This window comes from Microcaecilia unicolor, chromosome 13, assembly GCF_901765095.1.
Source record: "Microcaecilia unicolor chromosome 13, aMicUni1.1, whole genome shotgun sequence".
Lineage (NCBI taxonomy): Eukaryota > Metazoa > Chordata > Amphibia > Gymnophiona > Siphonopidae > Microcaecilia > Microcaecilia unicolor.
The window spans coordinates 103,202,237-103,226,908 of record NC_044043.1 but is presented as its reverse complement, the minus strand read 5'-3'; the positions used below and the strand labels follow the sequence as shown (position 1 = coordinate 103,226,908).

At 43.4% G+C, this 24,672-nt stretch overlaps 1 protein-coding gene across 9 annotated transcripts in view; it reads left to right on the top strand.

The window, feature by feature from the left end:
- The first annotated feature begins 921 nt into the window (after positions 1 to 921).
- ARHGEF10L (Rho guanine nucleotide exchange factor 10 like) overlaps positions 922 to 24,672 on the top strand; it is a 180,010-nt gene continuing 156,259 nt past the window's right edge. For 7 of the 9 annotated variants that reach the window (XM_030222307.1, XM_030222306.1, XM_030222309.1 and 4 more), the window contains exon 1: positions 14,936 to 15,000. In XM_030222307.1, coding sequence (XP_030078167.1) covers positions 14,969 to 15,000 — 32 coding nt within the window. In that variant the 5' untranslated portion in view covers positions 14,936 to 14,968. Of the gene's footprint in view, positions 1,050 to 8,904; positions 9,297 to 14,935; positions 15,001 to 24,672 lie in introns of those variants that run through there. The other 2 variants (XM_030222304.1, XM_030222303.1) reach the window with 2 other exon arrangements.

Sequence of the window (24,672 nt, the reverse complement as noted above, 5' to 3'; positions counted from 1 at the left end):
GTTTTGTATACATGTTTTTGTTACTTTACTTTAAAATACATTCATATCAATGCCGTTATCAATAGAAATCAAACAAAATAAAACATGGAAAAGAAAATAAGATGATCCCTTTTTTATTGGACATAACTTAATACATTTCTTGATTAGCTTTCGAAGGTTGCCCTTCTTCATCAGATGAGAAATAAGCAAATGTGCTAGCTGACAGTGTATATAAGTGAAAACATTCAAGCATTACTATGACAGTCTGACAGGGTGGGAGGATGGGGGTGGGTAGGAGGTATGCATGGGGACATCAAAGCATATCATTGATATTCTAACAGGATGGGTGTGGATACGTGAAGGGTGGGGTGATCAACAGAGACATACAGCTTTATGGTTTATAATGGACTAGGAACCCCAGATCCTTGTTAAGTCCTTTCTGTTGGGTGGTAAAATATTCAATCATTCTGACTTCAAAGGTCTTACGTTCTTGTATGGTTTTAAAGTTACCTTTCAGTATTCTCACTGTGAAATCACTGGTACAGTGTCCTGGTTCTGTGAAGTGCTGTCCCACCGGGGTGGGGGCCCTACTGGCTGTATTGTTCATGTGATGTCTATGTAAATTGAATCTTGTCTTAAGCATCTGGCCTGTTTCTCCAATATAGCATCCTTCGTTACATTTTTTACACTGAATGATATATACCACATTGGAAGATGAGCAAGTGAAAGATCCCTTTATGTTGAATATCTTTCCTTTGTGGGTAACTGTAAACTCGCTGTACACGTTCCTGAAGATAAGCATTTAGTGACCACTAGGTGGCACTATTGAAATGACCTTCCACAAATTTTTGCTAGAGCCTAACCCAGAACCAAGCCCGTGTTTCCCCAAGTACAGCAGGTGTATGATTCACATCCAAAGACTGCTGAGTGCCAAGATTTCAGTGTTAGCTACACAGCGAGATCAGAGGAACCATACCATATGCAGTTTCAAGTCTAATGGCGAACACAGCAGCACAGAAGGACATGGAGTCAGCTTTTTGATATCACCAGGAAACTGTCTTTTTCAAAAGGTACTGTAAGCTCAGCCCTTTCTCATTGATTTGTTATAATACTTCTCTTTGAATGTGTTCTTAGGCAGTGCCAACCTAACCTTGTTATAGATGTTATATTATCCAAACAAAAATTTCCATTTTAAAATGCTGACATTGGTATGTCATGAGTTGAGGGTAGATAACATATTTCTTGCAGATCTTCCCTCTTTGTTCTGTTTTTTTTTTTTTCCCCAAGTAAGTTTCTTTTTACCCTGTGTAGAGTTGTATTACAGTACAAGTGTGAACAGAATTTTGGCTGTTTTGAAATGCTGATTTAAAGTAGTATTTAGGAGGTCACGTGAAACCATGCACAGGAGTCCCAGACCCGACTGTTCTAACCTCCCCTCCCCCAGCTGTATTTTTACTGATTCCAAACTTTGGGATGAGCTCTGAAGACTCTCTGCTTTTAAAAATGTTGTCTAGTGCAAGACGCCAAGTGTTATGGAGGCGAAAGGCATAAGAAAGGAGAAAGAGCAGGTCAAAGCTACAGAAGGCAAGGTGATGGAATTGCATAGCCCGTAGATGCTCTCCATCAGCTCCAGTTGGACAGCAGAGATTGTTGTCAAAGTTAAAGCTGTGATGGAGTCGGCAATCTAGGAGAAGCTTCAACATATAGCAGAAAAGCTTCATACTGTTTTGGGAGAAATGCAGGAACCGTGTCGTGAGTTTAGCAGGCACACAGCATTGGGTGGATGCATTGGAGGGCTCTGTACAGGGCCTGGAGTCTTCTAACCAAAATACAGAGAAATGGCTGACACAAGTGGAAGCAAAAGCTGGAGGATCTTGAGAATCATTCAAGGCGAAATAATCTATGCCTGATTGAGCTACTCCAATCTATTCCTGAGGAAGAACTGCTTGGCTTTTTGGAAACCTGGCTGGTGAATTCGTTACAGCTGCAAACCCAGGCAGGGACCCTCCACATTGAGCAGTTACACCATTTAGGCCCCAAGGGTGCTCTGGGCACCAAGCTTAGAGTGGTAGCATTTTCTATGCTCAATTTTACCACAAACAAAAAATAATTCGGTCCCTGAGATCTGGGAAATCGCTCACCTATGAAGGTCATCATATTCTTTCACCCCAGTGAGAAGGATAGAATTTAGCCTGATTTGTACAACTTTGGTAAAAAAAATAAAAATCAAGTTTGCAGTACTTTTCCTGACCCATTTAAGAGTGGACCATGAAGGCAGATCACATATCCAGGAAATTGTGCAAACAGCAAAGGCCTTTTTTGTCCCACATTAATGGGACACAAGACATTCCATAAGATCCTGACTAATACACCTATAATCGAGTGCTGAACTGGTGCTGAGGCTACACCTTCAAGGCTTTTTATTAACCACTTATCATTTGGCTTAACCCAGATCATGAGTTGAAGTGCTCAGGGGTGGTGTTAGACATTCAGGGGCCACGAAAGCTGGTCTTCAGCTTATGCCTCCTTCATCTTGAGACAGGTTTGGGACCCCTATGGTATGGAGGCCCAGGGCAAACTGCTCTGTTTGCCACCCCTTAACGCTGGCCCTGAAGATTAATTTGCTACTATAAGCTAGAAGGAGAAGTTACACATGAACATTTGGAGAGCTGTTCTTACCCTCAGTCACACAAGGCCTTTGCACACTATCTCTAGTGGGGGGGGGGGGGGGGGGGGGGGGCTTGAAATGTATAGAGCCCTTTCTAAGTACTGGACTTTCTATGGGCGGGTGATTCAGTCTTAAGTTCTTAAAAGTACACCACACTGTAAATGTACAGATTCTGAGTGAGTGTGGTCTTTTCTGTGGGACTTATTTTGAATTTAGCATTGCTTATGCTCTGAACTTGGCTAGTTAAGTTTTAAGAAAACTGGTTTGCCTTTGCATGGACAACCCGCAGTAACTGGTCAGAGTTACTTGAACTCGCTACTGGAGGATGTGGTAACATTGGTTAGCGTATCTGGGTTTAAAAGAGGTTGGACAAGTTCCTGGAGAAAAAGTTCACATTTGGCCGACTTTACTTGGTCCCTTTTTGTTCACGACTAAGCCTCAAAAAGGTGCCCGAACTGACCAGATGACCACCAGAGGGACTCGGGGATCACCTCCCCTTACTCCCCCAGTGGTCACCAACCCTCTCCCACCCAAAAAAACAAAGTAAAAAACATTTTTTTCCAGCCTCTATGCCAGCCTCAAATGTTATACTCAGCTCCATCACAGCACTATGCAGGTCCCTGGAGCAGTTTTTAGTGGGTGCAGTGCACTTCAGACAGGCGGACCCAGGCCCATCCCCCCCTACCTGTTACAATTGTGGTGGTAAATGGGAGCCCTCCAAAACCCACCCAAAACCCATTGAATCCACATCTAGTTGCCCCCCGTTACCCTTTAAGGGCTATGGTAGTGTTGTACAGTTGTGGGTAGTGTGTTTTGGAGGGGGTTGGGGGGCTCAGCACCCAAGGTAATGGAGCTATGCACCTGGGATCAATTTGTGAAGTCCACTGCAGTGCCCCCTAGGGTGCCCGGTTGGTGTCCTGGCATGTGAGAGGGGACCAGTGCATTACGAATGCTGGCTCCTCCCACGACCAAATGACTTGGCTTTGTTTGTTTTTGAGATGGCCGCCCTCGGTTTCCATTATCGGCGAAAACCGAGGTCGGCCATCTCTATGGTCGACCTAAATGTCAAGATGGTCGACCTAAATGTTGAGATTTGAGCGTCCCCGACCGTATTATCGAAATGAAAGATGGACGCCCATCTTGTTTCGATAATACGGGATGCCCTGCCCCTTCGCTGGGGCGCCTTTAAAGATAGGCGCCCAGTTCAATTATGCCCCTCCCATATGTCTGAATTTCCCGGGACATGTTCTCCTTTTCAAGGGACTGTTGGGTGTCTGGACAGTTTTTCCAGCCAGCCCGTTTGTCTGGGTTTCTGGGCTGGCTGGTTGGCAGGATGATGGATGGATGGGCTAGCCTTCTCCCCCACCCACCCAGGCCTACTGTACTGCAACCTAGTGGTCAAAATGTCTTTGTTTTGTTTAAAGCGTGGAGGAGTGGCCTAGTGGTTAGGGTGGTGGACTTTGGTCCTGAGGAACTGAGTTCAATTCCCACTTCAGGCACAGGCAGCTCCTTGTGACTCTGGGGAAGTTACTTAACCCTCTATAGCCACATTGAGCCTGCCATGAGTGGGAAAGCACAGGGTACAAATGTAACAAAAAAAGTAACCAAAGTTTATGCAGGTAAAAAAACATGTGCATGACTGGACTGGAGTGGAGGTGATCCTAGAAAGAGGCTGGGGAGGGATCAGTGTTTGCATGCATGTTTTATAATGTATATATGTATGTAAAATGTACATACATGGGGTAAAGATGTGTAAACTTTCCCTTTCAGAACAGCTGTAACTCATACAATGCTTACTATAACAGTAACAAAATTACAATTCCATGATAAGCATATCAATTACCAAGTATTTATCTTTTACACTCCTCCCCTTCCCCCCAAAGGTCCACATGACGGATTCAGTGGGCCGTTCTTAGATATTTTTTAAATTACATTTGTACCCGTGCTTTCCCACTCATGGCAGCCTAACCACTAGGCCACTCCTCCACGTGATAACACATGTGGGCTGCTCACTGATCTAATGTAAAATCTCTGGATGTGCATTTTGCAATATTTTCTTCTTTCTTTTGAGCACTACTGGATCCATTTTGATCTGGGGACTGTGGGGGGCCTCTGCCCTGAGGTCAATTCTTTGAATGAACTGTTTTGTATTACAGATGGGGGGGACGGGGGAAGCTGCACTTTTTACACTTCTAGCTGTGCCCATGCTGCTCAGTGTATTTGATCACAACATTCTGCTGAAACTTAGATGGAAGAAACAGTTTAATTTCTGCCAGAACAAGACAAAACTGCATTCCAGAGGCTCTTACAAAATCGGAACTGTATTAGGATGAGTAGTTTATAAATATTTTAAATAAATAAGTGAGGATGAATTTGATTCCACTAGGACACTAGTTCTGCCTTGCCAACCCTCACTGGTGGAAAAGCTGAAAAAGCCAGTTTTTAAGCAGTGTTCCCTATAAACCACACAGAGCCTCCGTCTCTTCTACCTTGGCATGGATTCTGCAATGTCCCAGAAGTAAGAAACTAGGTGAGAGTGGCAAGGAACCTGATCCCGCCTGCCAGCAGAACAAAGTGAAATTGCTAGCTTTTGCTGCCCACAGATAAACCTCATGGACGAACATCCTGATAATCTGACAGATTAGCACTGACTTTCAGCCCAAAAGCTTTAAAAGGCCTGACAGGAAGGGTCCTCAGAAGCCCTCAGAGCTTCACTTCGTTCTGCCTGTAGGCCTGATGAGATATGCTGTTGCCTCAAAGCAGTTTCTGACTTCTGGGAGAGAAAGGGGTCAGGGGATCAAGCCCAGGTCTTAGAAGAATTGTTTTGGGTTTTTTTTAATGCTACCACTGCAGCAGTGCTTTGAGAAAAGCTTGTATACTACAGACTCCAGAAGATTTTGTCTGTAGGGGCCTAAGCAAAAAGGAAGTGAGGCTGAAAGAGGGGAAGATAAAGCCTTGTCTTATCAATTTATTAGGTTTTTGTTAAAAGAGAATTGGTTGCTACAGTGGCCATGGGTTTTCGATCAGTGTCTTGAAAAAGCCCGTAGAGGAAATGAAAGAGTCATGGGATAGGAAACAATTCCCTTTTACTGAGTGCAGTCTAGCTTAAATATAAGACTCGGAGAATAAGACTAAATGGTCAGTTATCCAGATGGAAAAGGATTGGTACTAGGGCCCCACGGGTCTGAACTCAGGCCTGTGCTGTTTAACATATTCATAAATGATGAGTGAGAAGGGCAAATTTGTGAAAGGCGTATAATTATTCAAAGGTGTTAACACAGCAGAAGGATCTTGTGAGAACTGGGCAAGTAAATGGCAAATGAAATTTAATGTGAACAAAGGCAAAGAGGTACAGATAAGGAAAAGTAACCCCATTTACAACCACAACATGCTGGATTCTGATGTCACCACTTGAAAAAAAAAAAAACTATTGGAGTCATTGAAATGTTAATCTCCGTGTGCCACAGCTGCTAAAAAAGCAAATAGAATATTAGTGAATATCTGAAATATATATATATATATAAACTGAGAATATGATTATACCTCTAGATAGGTCACCGATGACCACAGCTTGAGTATTGGGTGCAGTTCTGGTCGTCCCCCCCCCCCATCTCAAGTAGGATATAACAGATCTACAAAAGAGTCTGAAAAGGGTGACATGGAATGGCAGCTGGGTGCGGCTCTGGCAGAGTGGATGGACTGTGCTGGTCTTTATCTGCCATCATCTACTGCATTACTGTATGACAAAAATGTAAAAGGGGTCTGAGCCACCTCCCTTATGAAGAAAGACTAAACTGGTTAAAGCTATTCAGTCTGGAAAAGATGACTGAGAGGGGACAGGATAGAAGTTTATAAAATCACAGGTGGAATAGATTAAATAGAAAACCACAGCACTCAAATGAGGGCATCCTCAACTCCCTCCCCATTGTTTCTCAGTTCATGTCACTGTTTATGGCTTTGACTTATCAGCTCCCCCCCCCCTCCCCTGCATGTCTGGTCCACTCTCTTGCTCTGGTTTGTATATTAACAGTAGTTTGAATGCTTTTGTACAGTTTAAGTTCTGTTTAAACTGCAGTGATGCCAGTTTTATTGTTTGAATGGTGATATGACAAAAGTTGAAACAAATACCTAGTGACCAGATTGAAAACAAATCGTCAAAAGTTTTTTTTTTTAAGCAGCTCATAATTAAATTGTGGAATCTTTTGCCAGAGGATGTTGTTTAGGCAACTAATATAGCAGGATTCAAAAGAAGTTTGCACAAGTTCCTGGAGGAAAACAGTATAGAAAATTAGTAGCCAGATAGATCCTGGGAGAGCTATAATTCATTCTTGCAAATGAGCTACAGGCGCTAGATCTGCTTTTTGGGACCTGCCAGATACCTGTGACCTAGACAGGATACTGAGCTCAACAAACCTTGGTCCAACTCAGCATGACTTTTGTTATGTCTTTATGATTGAGAGAAACTTGAGCGTGGCATGAGGGTAGAAAGAGAAATTAAGGGACAGGGCAAAAGAGGAAAGATGGGGAGTTGGGTGATGTAAAAAAGGAACTGAGGGGACAGAGCTCTGGGAAGATGATTTGTTTTGGGGAAGGACTTTAAGAAAAAATTGGATAAGTTCCTGGAAGTAAAGTCCATAAACCATTATTAAGGTAAATCTAGGAAAGCCACTGCTTATCCCTGGGGGTAAGTGGTATGGAACCTTGCTACCTTTTGGGATCCTGCCAAGTACCGGGCTTGATAGATCTTTGCTCTGACTCAATTCTTGTGTTCTTATGAAAAGATCAGATTACTGAGAAGAGGGCCAGGGGTGGAGAGAAAACAATGAGCGACAGGCCTCATGGGAAGAAGGGAGCTAGACCGCTGAGAATGGAGGAGGCAGGTGGCACTGGGAGGAGACATCTCCTGAACGTGGTTCTCCTTATCCTTAGCCTGAGGCCCATATGGGGTCCAGACAGGGATATATACCCAGTACAGCTTTATGTCTTCTCCTTGCTGAACCCACACCTCTTGGGTCCTCACTGAACTCAAGAGTTTTATACTTTCCTCCAGGAGCTTAAGCTTCAATTTTTTTGAGCCACTTTCTCAGAATCAGACCTCCACATTGTCATATTTGATTGCCTAGAATGTTCTTCCTGCTCCAGGCACAGCTCTGACCAACATGAAAATATTCTTTGTCTTTTTTTTCCAGGTATTCCTAGGTCATTAGTCTCTTGACCCTATATACATTTTGGGTCTGGCATAGTTTCCCTGGCAGTGAGGCACAATTGCCAGTGCCTGAGGCATCTGGCTTTTGTTTTCACGCCTTCCATTTGGTTGTTACTGTGTAAGGTGCCAATGAGGTTCACTTTCATAGACTTACAAAGTTACAGAGTAACCGATGCGATGCAACTTTGTAAATCAGCACCTATGTATTATTGAGATATTTCGCAGGATCCTACAATTCTCTTAGGACTGGAGGAGTAGCCTAGTGGTTAGTGCAGTGGACTTTGATCCTGAGGAACTGAGTTAAATTCCCACTGGAGCTCCTTGTGACTCTGGGCAAGTCACTTAACCCTCCATTGCCCCTGGTACAAAATAAGTACCTGAATATATGTAAACCGCTTTGAATGTAGTTGCAAAAACCTCAGAAAGGCGGTATATCAAGTCCCATTTCCCTTTTCCCTTATGACATCACAATATCAGAAGTGAGCCAAGTATCGGGCAATCAAGCCATTGTGACATCACTGATGAGGTTGGCTCTTATTGGTGGAATGAGTGGAGGCGTAGCCTAGTGGTTAGTGCAGTGGACTTTGATCCTGGGGAACTGAGTTCAATTCCCACTGCAGCTCCTTGTGACTCTGGGCAAGTCACTTAACCCTCCATTATCCCTGGTACAAAATAAGTACCTGTATATATGTCGTGCTCGATGGACCCTTGGTCTTTTCCCAGTGTGGCATTACTTATATCCGCTTTGAATGTAGTTGCAAAAACCTCAGAAAGGCGGTGTAGGTGGTGTATTAAGTCCCATTTCCCTTTCCCAATGAGGTTCACTCTCATAGACTTACAAAGTTACATTGTAACCGAGGCGATGCAACTTTGTAAATCAGCACCTATTTCGCAGGATGCTCCAACTCTCTTCTTGTCTTGACCTGTTTATGTGTCTAAAATTAGCCCTCCTGAATTCATCTATTGTTATCCAAAAAACAGGCAGATCCAGTTCAAGGCGAGCTGCAGCATAGTCTGCTCTGGATGCGAAGCTGAACTGGACGGTGCAGGGGGATGATGCTCTTTGATTAGGAGCAGCCAGCGCGCGCGTTTTCCCAATATAGGCGCGCAAGTGCACCGGCAGCGGGCGCGCGCAAACAGCCTCTTTGCTCAGTGCAAGTGGCCTCTCGTGCGTCCTGTCCGGACCCTGAACATCGGGAGGGGGAGGAGCCCGGCTCTGATTGGCTGCCCGGGAGCCTCGCGGCTGTGGACCCGGCAGGGAGAGGAAGACGGCGGCCGTGCAGGCAAGTTCGGTTCGGACCGGTTCGCTTTCGCTCCTTCGATACCACTGAGGCTCCCGATCCGGACGGGACATGAGAAGGAGGAGGAGCAGGAACCGAGGACTCGGCAGAGCTTGAGCAGCTGCGGGGGGAGAAACCTTGAGGAACAAAGGCAGCGGAGAGGGTAAGTGACCGAGGGACTGACACACACTGCTCGCGCCCAGCCCACAACACTCCCCCCCCTAATAAAGACACTAGAGAGAATCCCCCAACAACACCCCCATTACAGACCCCCCCACCCCACAACACTCCAATAAGTATCACTATAGAGAATCCCTCAACATCCCCATAAAGTATAACTATAGGGAATCCAACACCCCCATAACCTGTCACTACAGAGACCCCCCACCCCACTCAAATAAAGTATCATAGAGAATCCCCCAACACCCCCATTACCTGTCACTACAGAGACCCCCACCCCACAACACTCCAATAAAGGATCACTACTAGAGAATCCCTCAACATCCCTGTAAAGTATAACTATAGGGAATCCAACACCCCCTTAACCTGTCATTATAGAGACCCCACAACAGTCCAAGAAAGTATCACTATAGAGAATCTCTCAACAAACCCATAACCTGTCATTACAGAGAATCCCCCCACCCCAACACCCCCATTACCTGTCACTACAGAGAATCCCCCACCCCCTCTATAACCTGTCAGAGAATCCCCCACTCCATAACCCCCCATAACCGGTCACTGTAGAGAATCTCCCCATCCACAACACCCCCAGAAAGTATCATCATAGAGAATCCCAACCCCCCCCCCCCCCCCCCCATAACCTGCCAGTACAGAGTGGCCAATCCAGGTCACAAATTACCTGGCAAGATCCTAAATAGTAGCACAATTCATGCTACTGACTCTAGGGATACATAATGGTTTAATAACAGATTATGGACAGGAACTTGTCCAAACTTTGTTTACTTTAAACCCACATACACTTATCACATCTTCCAGCACTGAGTTCCAGAGTTATTTAGTGGTAGGGGAAGCAAGAGACATCCTTAGAGTTGAAAGCAATGGTTTTGTGGCTTTATGTTTCAAGATTGCATCAAAGAACTGTCCAGTATGAGGTTGGCAAGGTGGCAAGTTGCCGATTGCCCTGTTCATTATGCCAGTGTTTAATCACAAAGAAATGGAACCTGTGCAGATTGCCAGATGCAACTCTGGCCACCTTCGATAGACTGTATAGACCTTTCTCTGCCGATATTTACCATGCCTCACAGAAAATACTCTGTAATAATACTTTATAATGCTTTGATGGACATAAATGGGCAACCACTGCAACAGAATAATATAATGTGCTAACAAAACAACTTTTTTTCAGTATGTCAGCAAAGTAAATTTTTTATGCAGGATCACTCAATCTGTCAGTCGAGTATAAAGAGTTCGGTTTTGTCCAGTTCTGGCATAGGTTTCGTTGTCTGGTATTTAGGATAGATCATTGTGGTAAGCCTTTTTGAACAGGTTGGTTTTTAGTGATTTTCGGAAGTTACTTAGGTCGTGCATTGTTTTTATGGCTTTTGGTAGTGCATTCCATAGTTGCGTGCTTTTGTAGGAGAAGCTGGATGCATATGTTGATTTATATTTTAGTCCTTTGCAGCTGGGGTAGTGGAGATTCAGGAATGAGCGTGCTGAACCTTTTTGTGTTCCTGGTTGGTAGGTCTGTGTTGTCTAACATGTAGACCAGGGCCTCGCTGTGAATGATTTTATGAACCAGGGTGCAAATTTTGAATGCAATACGTTCTTTGAGTGGGAGCCAGTGTAGTTTTTCTCTTAGGGGTTTGGCGCTTTTGTATTTCGTTTTTCCAAATATGAGTCTGGCTGCTGTGTTTTGGACAGTTTGGAGTTTCTTAATGATTTGTTCTTTACATCCGGCATACATTGCATTGCAGTAATCTAGGTGGCTTAGCACCATTGATTGTACCAGGCTGCGGAATATTTCCATTAGGAAGAAAGGTTTTACTCTATTGAGTTTCCACATTGAATGGAACATTTTCTTTGTTGTATTTTTTGCATGGCTTTCTGGTGTGAGATTTCGATCAATTGTAACTCAGAGAATTCTCAGGCTATCTTATGAAACTCAATGAAATGAATCACTTAACTGTGACATATAAAGTTGACTGCAGCTCTACGAGATGCCCCGTTTCATATCACTTCTTTAGGAGCTATAATTGCAGCCAAAAATACTTCATTCACTAAACACCACCAAACTCCATGATGCCAAAGACTTGAGCTTGATGTTTAGATTTTAGATTTTATTTACATACTGGGACAGAATGAAGGTCCATCATCCCAGTATCCTGTTTCCAACAGTGGCCAATCCAGGTCACAAGTACCTGTCAAGATCCCCCAAAAAGTACAATACATTTATTCTGCTTATCCTGGAAATAAGTAGTAGATTTTCCCCATGTCCATTTTAATAATGGTCTATGGACATTTCCTTTAAGAAGCTATCTAAACCATTTTAAAACCCTGCTAAGCTAACTGCTTTTGCTACATTCTCTGGCAACAAATTCCAGAGTTTAATTACACATCGAGTGAGGAAAAGATTTCTCTGATTTGTTTTAAGTGTACTACTTTGTAGCTTCATTGCTAGCCCCCTAGTCCTAGTATTTTTGGAAAGAGTAAACAAGCAATTCATGTCTACCCGTTTCACTCCTCTCATTATTTTATAGACCTCTATCATATCTCCCCTCGGCCATCATCTCTCCAAGCTGAAGAGCCCTAGCTGCTTTAGCCTTTCCTCATAGGGAAGTCGTCCCATCGCCTTTATCATTTCCTTCTCTGTATCTTTTCTAATTCCACTCTATCTTTTTTGAGATGCGGTGACCAGAATTGAATGCAGTATTCGAGGTGCTGTTGCACCATGGACTGATACAAAGGCATTATAACACCAACTTGCTTCATTTCTTTGAAGGTGTGAATAAACTTGGATAAAGATGAGCCGGTTAATGTAGTGTATCTAGATTTTCAGAAAGCGTTTGATAAAGTTCCTCATGAGAGACTCCTGAGAAAATTAAAGAGTTGTGAGATAGGAGGTAAGGTTCTGATGTGGATTAGAATTGTTTATTGGACATAAAACAGAGGGTAGGGTTAAATGGTCATTTCTCTCAATGGAGGAGGGTGGAGTGTCACAGGGATTTGTACTGGGACTGGTGCTATTTAATATATTTATAAATCAGAACTACGAGTGAGATGATTAAATTTGCTAATGATACAAAACTATTTAAGGTTGTTAAAACACGAGTGGACTGTGAAATATTGCAGGAAGACTTTAGGAAATTGGAAGACTGGCCGTCCAAATGGCACATGAAATTATGCAAGGTGATGCACATTGGAAAGAATAATCCGAATCACAGTTACCTGATGGTAGTATCTACCTTGGGGGTCAGCGCTTAAGAAAAAGATCTAGGTGTCGTCGTAGATAATGTTCTGCTTAGTGTGTGTCGGCGGCCAAAAAAGCAAACAGGATGCTAGAAATTATTAGGAAAGGGATGGTGAATAAGACTGAAAATACTATAATGCCTTTGTATCACTCCATGGTGCGTCCGCACCTTGAGTATTGTGTTTAGTTCTGGTCGCTCTCAAAAAAGATATATTGGAATTAGAAAAGATTTAAAAAAGAGCGACCGAGATGATAAAGGGGATGGAAGTCCTCTCGTATGAGGAAAGGCTAAAGAGGTTAGGGCTTTTCAGCTTGGAAAAGAGATGTATGAGGGGAGATACGATTGAGGTCTGCATAATCCTGAGTGGTGTAGAATGAGTAGAAGTAAATCAAGATTTTACTGGTTCCAAAAGTACAAAGACTAGGGGACACTTGAGGAAATTATATGGAATATTTTTTCACTCAATGAATAGTTCTGAAACTCTTTGCCGGAGGAGGTGGTAACAGTGGTTAGCGTATCTGGGTTTAGAAAAGGTTTAGACAAATTCCTGGAGGAAAAGTCCATAGTCTGCTATTGAGGTAGACATGGGGAAGCAACTGGTTGTCCTGGGATTGGTAGCATGGAGTGTTGCCATGATTTGGGTTTCTACCAGGTACTTGTGACCTGGCTTGGCCACTGTTTGGAAAACAGGATACTGGGCTAGATGGACCACTGGTCTCACCCAGTATGGCTGCTGTTATGTTCACCATGCATATTGATGCACGAGAAGTACTCGTATGGGGAGAGTGGTGTGAAAAGGACACAATATTGCATCTGACTTGGGCCATAGTAATCGGATGCACCATTCAAACCCCATATAGATCTTCCATGTACTGAATTACAGAAAAAACTAAACTATAAGGTTTGTATTCAGAAAAATGAATTATTTTTTCTGTATTTGTAATAATTTGTTTAATATTTTATTATTTGTGTAATAGATCCACAATATTCTTGTTATATTGAATTGTTCTTTTTGTTTTATCTTTGTTTTCTGTTGCTTATTCTTGTGAATTATGTCATGCCTCCAGTTGAAAGGAGCATTTCTTTTTGTTACATTTGTACCCCGTGCTTTCCCACTCATGGCAGGCTCAATGCGGCTTACATATTGTATACAGGTACTTATTTGTACCTGGGGCAACAGAGGGTTATGTGACTTGCCCCCAGAGTCACAAGGAGCTGCCTGTGCCTGAAGTGGGAATCGAACTCAGGACCAAAGTCCACCACCCTAACCACTAGGCCACTCCTCCACTGTTGCTACTATTGGAGATTCTACATGGAATGTTGCTATTCCACTAGCAACATTCCATATAGAAGTCGGCCCTTGCAGATCACCAATGTGGCCGCGCAGGCTTCTGCTTCTGTGAGTCTGACGTCCTGCACGTACGTGCAGGACGTCAGACTCACAGAAACAGAAGCCTGCGCAGCCTTCTACATGGAATGTTGCTAGTGGAATAGCAACATTCCATGTAGAATCTCCAATAGTAGCAACATTCCATGTAGAATCTCCAATAGCAGCAACATTCCATGTAGAATCTCCAATAGTAGCAACATTCCATGTGGAATCTCCAATAGTATCTATTTTATTTTTGTTACATTTGTACCCTGCGCTTTCCCACTCATGGCAGGCTCAATGCGGCTTACATGGGGCAATGGAGGGTTATGTGACTTGCCCACAGTCACAAGGAGCTGCCTGTGCCTGAAGTGGGAATTGAACTCAGTTCCTCAGTTCCCCAGGACCAAAGTCCACCACCCTAACCACTAGGCCACTCCTCCACTCAAATAGAAATAGAATAAGTTATGTTGCTGCTGTTGTTATCTATATCGAAGCTGATCTCCACACCTTTGTTCTCCAAGACTATTTTTCATTTGTAGTAGTAGTAGACCTTCACAAGCTACCTAACTTCAAGTCCTCTTTTTCCAAATGGAAGAACTTTCCATGAAAGTGGACCTGTGTCTGAGAATGGTCTTTGACATGAAGGAAGCAAAGCCATTTTATTGGTGATATGAGCTGTCTTTGGGCAGGGGTCTTGGAGGGTGTCCCTGCTGGCAGTTAAGCTATTTCTCCGGGCTTTTTAGCATTCTAACCAGCAGAGGGTTAAAATAAAAAGCAGCACTTTATAAACATGTTGTTTCATGAGATTGGCTGATGTGATAACAGCAACTGCTTTCAGAAAAAATTCCCGGAATGTTGATATTGGCTTCGCCTAGTGAAAAGTATAAAAATTGTGGTTTTTCATTTTTGTTTAATCCTTTTGATCAGCCAGTAGAAGAAAGGAGTATTTCATAGATAGCACTGGGCATAAACAGGAGGTAAAAAAAGAAGAGAATGTGAGAACTGAACAGAGGAGTGTGAGCTCAAATCACCCAGATGGTGGGAAGACTAGGTGGTATTGCAGTGAGGTGGACTATTTCATTTAATAGGACCCTTGGAACAGAGCTTCTAGCGAGCTAGCAGCTCTCAGGAGTCTTGTAAACCAGCCCTGCTAATTCCATTCTTTCTCAAATCTTTTCAGCTGCAGATGCAAAATGTTTCACTGTTTAGCCTAACAGACAGACTTTCCTGAAGGAGCACTTTTACTTCTGCAAGGACTGCTAGTCAGTTACAGAACTCATAGCCTGTCAGATATAACTATTATTAACAACAAACCATCACAACTCTCAAATTTTTTATTTTACCTCACGTTGCAGCAGCGGTGTCCCGCCTTCCTCTGATGTAATTTCCTGTTTCTGCGAGGGAAGGGAAGGCTGGAGGCGAGCCTGCTGCTTTCACTGCCGCCGCTGCTATGACTTGAGGTAAAATAAAAGATTTAAACACAGGGTGGCAGGAACAAAAAGTGAGGTGTTGTGGGAGAAAAGGGTGGGCAGGTGGGGCTGGGGTTGGAACTGGAACTTGGCGGATGAAAAGGGGGGAAAGTGGGGGCTGGGGCAATTCACTGGACATTGATGGTAGGGGAGGGCAGAGGAGAATCACTGGACATGGATGTGACGAGAGGGCAGGGGAGAGAGGACAAATTGCTGGACATGGATGGGAGGAGAGGGCAGGGGGGAGAGGAGAATCGCTGGACATGGATGGGAGTGGAGGACAGGGGAGGGGAGAGAGGAGAGTTGCTGGACATGGAGTGGAGGGCAAGGAAGATAGGAAAAATGTTGGACAGGGATGGAGGGAAGGAAAGACAGAGAAAGGAGATGCACATGGATGGAGGGGAAGGGAGAGAGGAGAAATTCTGGACATGGATGGAGAGGAGAGAAGAGAAGACAGAGGAAGTAGATGCACATGGATGGAGGAGAGAAAGGAGAAATTCTGGACATGGATGGAGGGGAGGGAAGACGAAGGAGATGCACATGGATGGAGGGGCGGGGATAGAGGAGAAATGCTGGACATGGATGGAGGGGAGGGAAGACAGAGGAGGAGATGCACATGGATTTAGGGGAGAGAAGAAATTCTGGACATGGATGGAGGGGAGGGAAGACAGGACGAAAATGCACGTGGATGGAGGAGAGGGGAGAGAGTTGAAATTCTGGACATGGATGGAGGAGAGGGAAAAGAAAGGAAGTGAGTTGAACATGGATGGCAAGGAGGAGAGATGAGAAATGCTGGACATGGAGGGGAGAGAAGGAAGAGGAAGGAGATGCATACTGACAGATGAGGGAAAGGAAAAAGAGGAAAAAACCTGCACATGGATGAAGAAAATAGGCAAAAGCTGGATCCACTCTTTACCTCCTCCAGTCAAGTCCGCGGCGGATCCAGCTTTTACCTATGGATGTAGGGCAAGAAATGAAGAAGAAAGGAGGAAAGTAAAGAAATAAATTGAAAGGAAGACCTGGAAATGGAGTTAAGAGAACAGATAGAGAGCAGTAGAATCACAGAATGGGACCATCATGATCAGAAAAAGTCACAGCCAACAAAAGTAGAAAAAATAATTTTATTTTCATTTTAGTGTTTGGATTATGTCCAGTTTGAGAATTTACATCTGCTGTCTTAGGGGCTCATTTTCAAAGCACTTAGCCTTCCAAAGTTCCATAGGTTTCTATGGAAGGCTAAGTGCTTTGAAAATATGCCTCTTAGTTTGCAATTTATAGCAATGTGTTTCTTTCTGTTTTTCTGGTATTGTACTGCATGCAGAGTCTGTATGCTAAATTGGTTTGTGTCATTTTGGGTATACTGGAGCTGTAACAGCTGACAGAAATTATTTATACCTATACTGGTGTAGTATTTTCAGAGATGACTGTTTACATGTGCCATGGCTGGTAAAAGGGGTGTGGCTAATGTAGGGGCAGAGCCATTGTGATCCCGCCCCTGCATGGGTAGGGTGAAGCTGACTAATAGGCTGCAGGAGGGTGCCAGAAACCCCAGCACCGGCCCTGCCTGATCCAGCTGCTCCATAAAGCAGTCCTTGATTTCGTCAAAGAATTTTACCTCCCTAGCATGCCCTGATGTTACATTTACCCAGTCAATATCGGGATAATTGGAATCACCCATTGTTATTGTGTTGCCCAGTTTGTTAGCCTCCCTAATTTCTGATAACATTTCTACATCCGTCTGTTCAGCCTGTGCAGGTGGACAGTAGGACACTCCCATCACGATCCTTTTCCCCTGTACACATGGAATTTCCATCCATAGGGATTCTAAGATGTGTGTCGTGTCCTGCAGAATGTTTAGTCTATTTGATTCAATACAATGCTTACCCTCCATCAATTTGATCCACCCTATCACTGTGATATAATTTGTATCCTAGTATGACAGTGTTCTACTGATTATCTTCCTTCCAGCAGGTCTCAGAGATGCTTATTATATCTATCTTTTCATTTAGTACAATATATTCTCCCATCTTAGTTCTTAGGCTTCTCATATTTGCATATAAACATTTCAGACAATGTTGTTTGTTCCTGTTGTCAGTGTTAATTTGCAATCTTGAAAATCTGTCTGCTCTTTATTTCAATTGCAACCTCACTATCGGGATGCCCTATCTTCCCTGTGTTGGTGATATCTTTGAAAGATACCTTGTTCCAAACCATGCAGTTTTGAGTAGTTGAAACGGATGGGCGGCATAGGTAGACTGTAGGGTCTTTCTCGTTTCTGTTTTGGATTTAGGTCACATTCAGGTACGCTGGCTATTTCCCTGCCCCTACAGAGTTTACCATTAAGTTTGTGCCTGAGACAAGGGAAGGTTAAGGGACCCTTGTACTAAAGGTTTTCCTTGCTGCAACCCGGAATTACCGCCGGCCCAACATGGGTGCTGGCAGTAGTTCCACCTCCAGTGCGTGGCATTTCTGGCGCTGCCAGAATTTTTCTAAAATTGTCGGTGCAGCTGGGTTAGTGCGGGAGACCTTGAGGTGGTGGTAAGTACTCCCCACCCCCCCAAATGACCACACGGCAAATGCAAACTTATCGCACGACCATTTATTTTTTCCACCTTTTTACCTGCTGCAGTAAAAGTGGACTGTACGTGCGGCAAACACTCACGCTGCCGCTAGCGAAGGGCTGCTTTTACCACAGTTTAGTAAAAGGGACCCTAAGTAAATTGGCCAAGATCAGAGGGAGCAGCTGTGGGACTGGAACACGGCTGTTCCTGTACTGATCTGCTGTTATTTTCTGTCTCTCTGTAAGTGCTTTTCTGCATTTCCCATCTAGATGCCCTGTTATAAAATGACCCTTTAGATGCCTTCATTCACCTGCTCCAAAATATTTACTGGATACATTTTGCTGCTATTTGGTTCACAGCAGTCCCTCTTAGACATACTGTCTCATGTGGCCATAATTCGGGAAAGCGACCTCATGACCCCTGCGGTGTGGGATTTGTTACCATTGAATTACACCTTCAGTAAAATTAGCTAAGATTCTGGAAGAGGTTTGACCTTTCACTGTTTTAATTTTAAAATATTTAAAATATTTTTGGCCTTAGAATTATTTTGATGATTTAGACGTAGTTTTTGATTGTACTAATTAGAAGAAAAGAACACTGAAATGCAGAAATTGTGTTTTAAATGCAAAGAATTTTGATATTGTGTAATTGTAATCTGCCTTGAGGCTTGAGTGATGTAAAGATAGAAAAGGTGATATGTATTTGGGCTTGAGGGTGAGGTGAAAATGGTATCGGTACTGAGCGACCAAGCCAGGTTTGGACACATTTTCCTTGGATCTAGATTTATTACTTGCCTTTTTTAAAATCTGCGCTGAAGGCCAGTAACATTCGGGTTCACGAGTTAATTCCTTGCTCAGTAAGGTTAGAATCTAAGTTTATTCCTGACATGATGGAGACGTCACAAAGAGTATCGGTGTGAGAAGTAGGGTATGAACCTTGTCTTCCCTAAATGGCAACCTGCTTCTCTAACCACTGAACTACTGCAGACTGCTTTAGGCAACTGAGAAACCCTGACACCAGTTGGAGAAAACTGATTCACCCTCCGGACCATCCCCAACAAGCTTGAATAAGAGCAGTAAGAAAATCACACTGGTTCCAGCTCTAAGGTCTGCTGCAGATCCTTTGCTGTCTGATTTACTAAGGTTGTTTTCCCATTCTTTGTCTCTTGAGAAGAAAGTTTGATAAATCAGGCTGTCATACCCACTTTCTTCCCCCCCCCCCCCCCCCCCCAAATTTTCATGGTTTCTGTCAGTGAATTGCTGGTGCCTTCCCGATAGCTGTATCTCAGTCGATTGCCTCTTTCCTTCTCCTATCACCATACCCTGAGTCCTTTCTAATCTCTCTCCAGTCAATATTCAGCACTTTGCTGGCTAAGTTTAGCAGCCAAATGGGCCTGGCTAAATAGCTGTCCTATCTTTGGTCGCTAGAAACTTAACTGACCAGTGCTGATTATTAACTTGGCCGATTAAGTTTAAGCCAGCCAAAAAGCTCCAAAACCCTGGATATTGAATGCGGTCACTGTAAAAGCTCTGGCATTGGATATCTGAGCTCAGCACTGATGCTGGCGTGCCTCCCCCACCCTGGATATTGTCCGATCTGAGTCTAAATTCCTACCCTCTCTTCACAAATCTACATCTTTGTTCATATCTCCCCTCTCCAGGTCTCCTCACTAGCCAGCCAGTTCCTGCCACCCTCCTCCCAGCTGGCTTAATCCAGACTCCACCCAATTAAACCCTCCCTCGCACCTTGGGACTCTTTAGCTTTCGTATTCATTTACTTATATATTTATGACTTGTCTTATCACTACGGTTCAGGGTGAGGTATAGTAAACATTCACAGTAAACTTAAAACAGTTACAAAAACTCTGTGGAAAAGCACCTGTACAAGTACTGGAAACATGGAAGATATCTACAAATGCTTCCAAGTCATTTTGCTAAGATAATACTTTTTTTTCGAAACACAAAGGGCAAAATTACACTTCATTACATCACCAGACATTCTTTTCTTCATCATGCACCATTCTAACTCCTAGTCAGCTGTTCAGTACCCCATCTCTGTTTTAATTATTCCCACAATAAATAAATCCCTAATCCCTTATTTGTCCTGTTTGTCTCAAATGAATTGTAAGTTCTATTGAGCAGCGACGGTGTTGTACGTGTTTTGTGTACAGCGTTGTGTACGTCTAGTAGCGCTATAGAAATAAGTAGTAGTAATAGTACAGCAGGGACTGTCTCTTATTTAACTCAATATGTCAATATGTCAAAAACTGAGATTTTGTTGGTAACTACATAGTAAATGACGGCAGATAAAGACCTGAACGGTCCATCCAGTCAGCCCAACAAGATAAACTCATTTTACATGGTATGTGATACTTTATATGTAGACCTGAGTTTCATTTGTCCTTGCCATTCTCACGGTGCAGACCGTAGAAGTCTGTCCAGCACTGTTCTTGTACTAAAAGTTCTGAAGCTAACGTCGAAGCCCCTTAAAATTTACACTCCAGCCCATCCCTATCTATTCAGTCATGATCAGGGCGTAGACCGTAGAAGTCTGCCCAGCACTGTTCTTGTACTAAAAGTTCTGAAGATTCTGGAATCCTAAAGAGTTACAAGATTCCGGAATCCCAGTTAGTAGCAAAATTCCTTGTAGAACCCCAAAGAGTAACATAGTAAATGATGGCAGATAAAGACCTGAACAGTCCATCCAGTCTGCCCAACAAGATAAACTCATTTTACATGGGATGTGGTACTTTATACCCGAGTTTGATTTGTCCTTGCCGTTCTCAGGGCACAGACTGTAGATACTGTTCTTGTACTAAGTTCTGAAGCTAACGTTGAAGCCCCTTAAAATTTACTCCAGCCTATCTCTATCTATTCAGTCACGATCAGGGCATAGACCTAGAAGTCTGGCCAGCTTCTGTTTTGTTTCCCTATTTACGGCGTCACCACCCAATCTCCGCTAAGATTCTGCAGAACCATTCCTTCTAACTAATGATTCTCCTATCCATTTCCTTCTGAAGTGGTAATATCTGTTACCACAATTAAGATTTCATCTGTGACAGGTATCTAGGGTACTGACTTTCGTTTTTAGCTCAGATTTGATCTGTGGTAAAGACGTCAGTTGCGTTTGCTTAGTAATCTGCATCCACTCATTCCTCAGAGTGACTCTTCAGGCTTTGAAGACTCTAATTTTGTCAGGGTTAGACTACTGTAGTATCTGTTATGTTGTTTTACCTGCTGTATATGTTCAAGCTTTGCAAGTTGTGATGAATTCTTCTGTTATATGGTTTATCGAAACATGACCATATTATCCCCTTTCTTCAGCGGTTGCTTTGGTGGCTATCTGTGCAGGACGGGATTAAGTTTAAGCTTATGATGATGGTCCATCAGTGTGTATATCATGAATCATCTCAGTATCTGTTGGACTGTCTTTGTTGGTATCGTCCGATGTGGGCACTTAATTCTGACCATTCTTTAGAGGTGCCTAATTTTGGCTTTTTCGTCTGGAATGCATGAAGAAGAGGATTGTTTTCTGTAGCAGACCCTACAGAATGGGACAAACTCTCTGGTACCCTCAGGAGCCAGAAGAACATTGGACTCTTTAAAAGAAACTGTCAAAGCAGCATTTTTTGATGTAAGCTGTAATATGACTTCAATATAGCGAGGACAGAGCGCAGTGATGGGTTTGTTTGTATGATTTGTTTGGATATGTTATTATTATTGTGATTTGTTTTCTTATTCTGTATGTGGATAAGAGTGGTTTATAAATGATAATAAATGAAATGAATCTCATGAATTATTAGGAAAGGAATAGAAAATAAAACAAAGAATATTGTAATACCACTGTATTGCTCCATGATTAGACCACTCCTTGAGTATTGTGTGCAATTCTGGTTGCTACATCTCAAAAAAGATATATTGGAATTAGAAAAGGCGCAGGGTGTGTGAACCAAAATGATGAAAGAGGATGGAACGAATTTCAAGGAAGGAAAAGCTAAAGAAGTTGGAGCTCTTTGGCTTGGAAAAGAGACAGCTGAGGGATATGAGGGATATGATTGAGGTCTACAAAATCCTGAGTGGTGTGGAGTGGGTGGAGGTAAATCAATTTTTCACTTATTGAAAAGTACAAATACCAGGGGACACTCAAATGAAATTGCATGGAAATACTTTTAAAACAAATAGGAGGAAATATTTTTTTCACTCAAATAGTTAAGCTCTGGAACTTGTTGCTAGAGGATGTGGTAATGGCTGTTAGCGTATTTGGGTTTAAAAAAGGTTTGGACAAGTTCCTAGAGGATGGACATGGGGAAAGCCACTACTTTTCCTGGGATTGGTAGGATGGAATGGTGCTATTAATTGGGTTTCTGCCAAGTAGTTGTGACCTGAATTGGCCTCCGCTGGAAGCGGGATACTGAGATGGATGGACCATTGGTCTGACCCAGTATGGCTATTATGTTCTTATAAACAAGATGAAGGAATACGTAGAATAATGACTGGGGAAGGGGAACAGATCCTCCTATCTATGCTATGCCTTACATTATCCCCTTTTTAAGGCTGGCATTTGGATGTCCACAAGATCCCCTGGCAGCCTAAACCCTCAAAGGGAAACAGAAGGGCACAAAGCCCACTCCAAAACAGGACTATGAGGCAGAGTCTCAAGTGACCAAACTGGAACAAAAGTCTTAAGAAAAATCAGGAGAAACCGGAACCATAACAGGAGCTGGAGTCTTCAAAGTGCAGACTGGAAATTCAGCAGAATATGGGGCTGTAATCTCTGGAACAGTGCCTGAAATCTCTGCAGGATCAAGAGTCAAGACAGGATCGGATGTCTCCGGAACAGGTATGGGAGTCTCAGCTGTGGGGTCTAGACTTGGAAACAAGTCTTGGTAACTCAGGGTCAGACTCTCTGGCATGGAGACTGGAGCCAGAAGCAGAGCTAGGATTGGAGTTTTTGAAGCATGAACTGGAGTCTTGATAGGAGCAAGAATGATTAGAGCCAAAATAGAAGCAAGGGTTTCAGAAAGATGAATAGCTGCACTTTTCCTGAGCAGGAGCGCTGGAGCTGGAGTATGTGGAACAGAGACTGGAAACATGGCTGCAGCTGGAACTAGACTCTAGAGTGCAGGCTGGAAACATTGCAAGAGCTGGAAGTGGACTCTGTGAAGTTTCTGGAGTGCAGACTACAGTCTAGGTTGCGGCATGAGCAAGAGCCTCAGAGTATGGACTGGTATCAAAGCTGGGCTGGAGTCTCTGGAGCATGGACTGGATACAGTGGGTTTAGGAGCAAGAACTGCTGTCTGGAAGAGGCACATGCAATTACCTACTTCTCTCTCTTGGTCTGGTTTCCAAACACAGGAAGTAGAATAGCCAGAAAGTCCTTGAAGAGGTTGGCTTGAGGGACATCTGTCTTCAGGGAATGGTGACTCTTTCCAGTGTAACATCTTCAAGCAGGCAGTACGTGAATCCCACCATGAAAGTATCAGAATGTACTGCTCTGTTTGCGGAATGGCTGATGAATGTCCTTAGTTCACCCTGAGTCCCACAGTATCTCTGGAAGAACACAGAGCTCTAATTATAGGAAGGCAAAAATCAGAACCCCCCCCCCCCCCCCCCAAGTCTTCAGCAAAAATGTAAGATTTCTCCCCGAGTTCACAGGGCTGGAATGTAGCACATAAAAGAAAAAAAAAAATCCTAGAAGCAGATGAACAGCAAAAAATCTGTAGGTTAGAGTCCAATAAATGTTTGTTAAATGCTCTACAAATCAGACTAATTAGTGAGCAACAGCACTAACCCCTGGAGCTGTGAGCCTGTTGCAGAAAGGGAAAAAATGTCAAGCAATTTAATACATGCAGATTATTCTTTCTTGTTAAGCTGCAGCTTGTTGACTGGGTCATTATGTCAAGGAGCCTCGATGGAGAATTTGGGCAGCCACTAAAAATGGGCTTCTATAGGAAAAATAAAATCTGCATTCAGTACCACAGAGCTTGTTATCACTAGACTCAGGGCTTTGAAGGGGTGAACAAACGTGGATAAAGATATTTAACAAAGTACCTCATGAAAGACTCCAGAGGAAATTGGAGAGTCATGGGATAGGAGGTAGTGTCCTATTGTGGATTAAAAACTGGTTAAACGATAGAAAACAGAGAGTAGGGTTAAATGGTCAGTATTCTCAATGGAGAAGGGTAGATAGTGGGGTTCCCCAGGGGTCTGTGCTGGGACCGCTGCTTTTTAACATTTATAAATAATCTAGAGATGGGAGTAACTATCTACACTTCTTCCCTTGGTTCATTAATCTCATCCCATGGCTTTTCCTACCATCTCTATGCTGATGACTCCCAAATCTATCTTTCTACCCCTGATATCTCACCTTGCATCCAAACCAAAGTTTCAGCGTGCTTGTCTGACATTGCTGTCTGGATGTCTCAACGCCACCTGAAATTAAATATGACCAAAACCGAGCTTCTCATTTCCCCCCCCAAACCCACCTCCCCGCTCCCCCCGTTTTCTGTTTCTGTTGATGGCTCTCTCATTCTCCCTGTCTCCTCAGCTCGAAACCTTGGGGTCATCTTTGACTCTTCTCTCTCCTTCTCTGCTCATATCCAGCAGATTGCCAAGACCTGTCGTTTCTTTCTTTACAACATCTGTAAAATCCGCCCCTTTCTTTCTGAGCACTCTACCAAAACCCTCATCCACACCTTTGTCACCTCTCG